General features: G+C 62.2%; 1 protein-coding gene across 1 annotated transcript; it reads right to left on the reverse strand.

Annotated features, from left to right (window-relative positions):
* Positions 1-8: 8 nt before the first annotated feature.
* Positions 9-2,766, reverse strand: ALYREF (Aly/REF export factor; the record flags this gene model as incomplete). Its single annotated transcript, XM_040466414.1, has 4 exons — positions 9-222; positions 306-369; positions 980-1,127; positions 2,566-2,766. Coding segments are annotated over 4 exons (627 nt in total), but the record flags the coding sequence as incomplete, so codon positions are not given.
* Positions 2,767-2,960: the final 194 nt, after the last annotated feature.

The raw sequence follows: 2,960 nt of genomic DNA on the forward strand, positions 1-2,960 counted from the left end.
CCCCCGGCAGTCTGTGGCCCCGTCCCCCGGGCCCCGGGCCTTACTCTGGCGTTATAAGCGTCCAGCTGGGCGTCCAACTCCTCGGCGGAGAGCTGCTGCTTCGAACTCCTGCCGGTGCCTCTGCCCCTGCCCCGGCTTCCTCCGCGAGCGCCTCTCCGGGTGCCGCCACCGCCCCCGAAGCCTCCGGAACCGCGGTTTCTGGTCATCCCGCCTCTGTTTACGCTGGCGAGGAAAACGGACCTCACTCACGTGACCTGCACAGGCCCGCGGGACGAACGGCCACGTGCCACAGGCCCCCAACTCACCTCTGTGCGGGTCTCCGCTGTGTGTCAATCTGTGACGTGACGAGCTGAATGTTCATGGGGCGGCCTGTGGCAAAGCACACAAGAGGGCGCGCTCCAGTTAGAGGGCTCTGAGGTGCACCCGCGGGGGCACCGCACCCCGGTCTCCATGCAGGCGCTGGAAAGGGGCTGTGTGTCTCAAGTGCTGCCCGCAAGGGGAGCGGCCGAGTGACACCGGTAGGAGGGCGGGGCGGTGCCGATGTCAAGCCCGCCAGGACCTCCTCGCTCCTTCCGAGTCCAGGTCAGGTGGGTGTCTGCTCAGGTGTCCGGGGTGCTCGTGGGTGGAGAGGTGTGGGTGACCTGACGGAAGAAGGACCGGTACCTTTGTCTTTACGACTACAGCCCCGCACTCAGAGGTGTACTATGGCGGCTCTGAGAAGGCTTCACAGAAGTGAATCTTCCGGAAGGAGCTGAAGGAGGGGAGGGATGTAGCTTGCTGGATGGGGGTTCACAAGAGGTTGGTCCGGATGTGTGGGGCAGCATGAGAGGTGGCAGAATGGAAGAGAGAGACAAAGGGGCGAATGCAAAGTGTCCTCAGCCACGGGGGTAAGCCACATTCCTGCACGGACAGCTGCCAGCCCCAGACTCCACAAGTAGATGCGGCCCCTCTACCATTCTGGGTCCAACCTCGGACGCACCATCCAGGGGGACGCCGTTGTACTGCTTCATCGCTTTCAGAGCATCTGCCTTCCGTTCAAAGTGCACGTCGGCTGTTCCTAAACTGCGCCCTGAGCGGTCGTAGTGTACGGCCGCCTTCTTCAGAGTTCCGAACTCAGCGAAGAGCTCCTGGGGGCCGGAAAGTGCGGCTGTTAGCAAAGCGGCTCCCCTTCCTGGGGGCCCAGGGCCGTCCCTGGGAGTGCGAACTTCTGGGGGGCGGGGGGGGGGTCTTTCCCTGGGAGGCACACACGTGGGGGGGCGGGGCAGTGCACACGGGGGGGGAAGGGGGGGGCGGACGGGACAGCAACTTCCGGGAGCAGCTGGGCCTGAGGGCTCCTGCCAGCGTGGGGACCTGACACCGGTACCAGGAGGCAGGTAAAGGACCGCAAAGCCCACCAGTGAAGGGCACGAGATTAAGTCGCTATCTTCTTCAACAGAGGAAAATTTCCAACACACCCAAGGACCGTACCGAGAAACAGCAAAGGCCAAGATCACAGAGCAAGGGACGCTATCCGTCATGTGGACCAGCTCACAGGGCCCGTAGATGCGGGAGCCCTGACCCAGCCCCTCCCCCAGGGCAGATTTCTGGCTCACCTTTCCCTCTCCTCCTACTCAAGCCTGCCGCAAAGGCTGAAGTCAAGCGCTGCCATGGAAACTGCCCTGACCTCAGGCAGGCTGGGAGTTGGAGAGGGAACCCAGAGTGTGGGGCTACTCCGGCCGCAGGCACACAGCGGGAAGTGGAGTTCACCAAAAGCGGTTTCCAGTGGATGCCAGAAACCACCTTAAAAAAAGTGTTGAGACACCGTGAGTGCTCACCGGCCTTGCTCTGTCCTCCCATGGTAGTCAAACAAACAGCGGGGCTCTGGGAAACTGAACCCAGGAAGGCCCAGCACCCTGACCCAGCCATCTCTGGGACCGATCCTCAAGGGAGCTTTTCTTAACCAGAAAATAAGTTTATGCGCCTTTGGAATTCAATCAAAAAGAAAAAAAAAGGAAAAAGAAAACAAACGAAAGAAAACACAGCTTCAGACAAGGATGGGTTTGAAATCATGTCGCTAGAAAGACGTGGGGGGGGGGGAGCCGGAGGCAAGTTCCGCGAGACACGGAGCTTGCGGCTCGAGGCAAACGGAGCAGGAAAGCTGCCCGGCACCATCCTGTGTCTGTTTTGTCTACCTGTTTCCATGAAAAAAGGTCTTCTCCTCCCAACAAATAGCTAAAACAAATACACAAGAAACCAAAGAAACATCCCGGCTGAGTCGGTAACGCGAGACACACACGGGAGAGCCACCTCTCCGGCCTGGCTGGGAGCTGTGGCAGGGGATCCTCACTGACAGAACGTCTTAGAAGGGCGGCAGCTCCTCGCGCCGGGCTGGGGGCCTGGCTTCCAACACACTGGCCTACTTGCGGGGCTGGCGACTAGTGTGACCTCTGCTCTGCGTCCCCGCAGCTCCTCACGGGGGCCGGGGAGGGCTCACTGGGCTACCGTGCAGGAGATTCAAGACCACGTCCCGAACGGGACCGAGTCCGTGAGGGGTCGACTGCGCGCCAAGAAGCTCCCGTGCCTTACCTGAATATCAGCGTCCGATACTCCAAAATCCAGATTTGACACCAGCAGTTTCCCACCCGTCTCGACTCCTGCGCCGCCCCCGAAACCGCTGTCGAAAAGGTCGTGTTGCCACTTGTCAGGAAGTTGTTTCGGCTGAAGGGGAAAGAAAACACAAGAACGGACCCGGACCCGTGAGCGGCCCTCCAGGACTCTCCTTCGCCCTCACAGTCCGGGCACGACACTCGGGGCCCGGAGGGAAACGCACACGGACCCGCGCGGCCCTGCCCTGCCCGCCCACGCCGCGCCAGGCCGCAGCCGAGCCCCCGGGAGCCCCGGGCCCCGCAGCTCCTCGGTTCCCTCCAACTAACTTCCCGCCGCCGGCGCGGCCGCGCCCAACGCCCCCGGGGCCGCGCCGG

Source organism: Herpailurus yagouaroundi, unplaced genomic scaffold (assembly GCF_014898765.1).
Source record: "Herpailurus yagouaroundi ecotype Mexico unplaced genomic scaffold, PumYag 56506, whole genome shotgun sequence".
NCBI classification, from domain to species: Eukaryota; Metazoa; Chordata; class Mammalia; order Carnivora; family Felidae; genus Herpailurus; species Herpailurus yagouaroundi.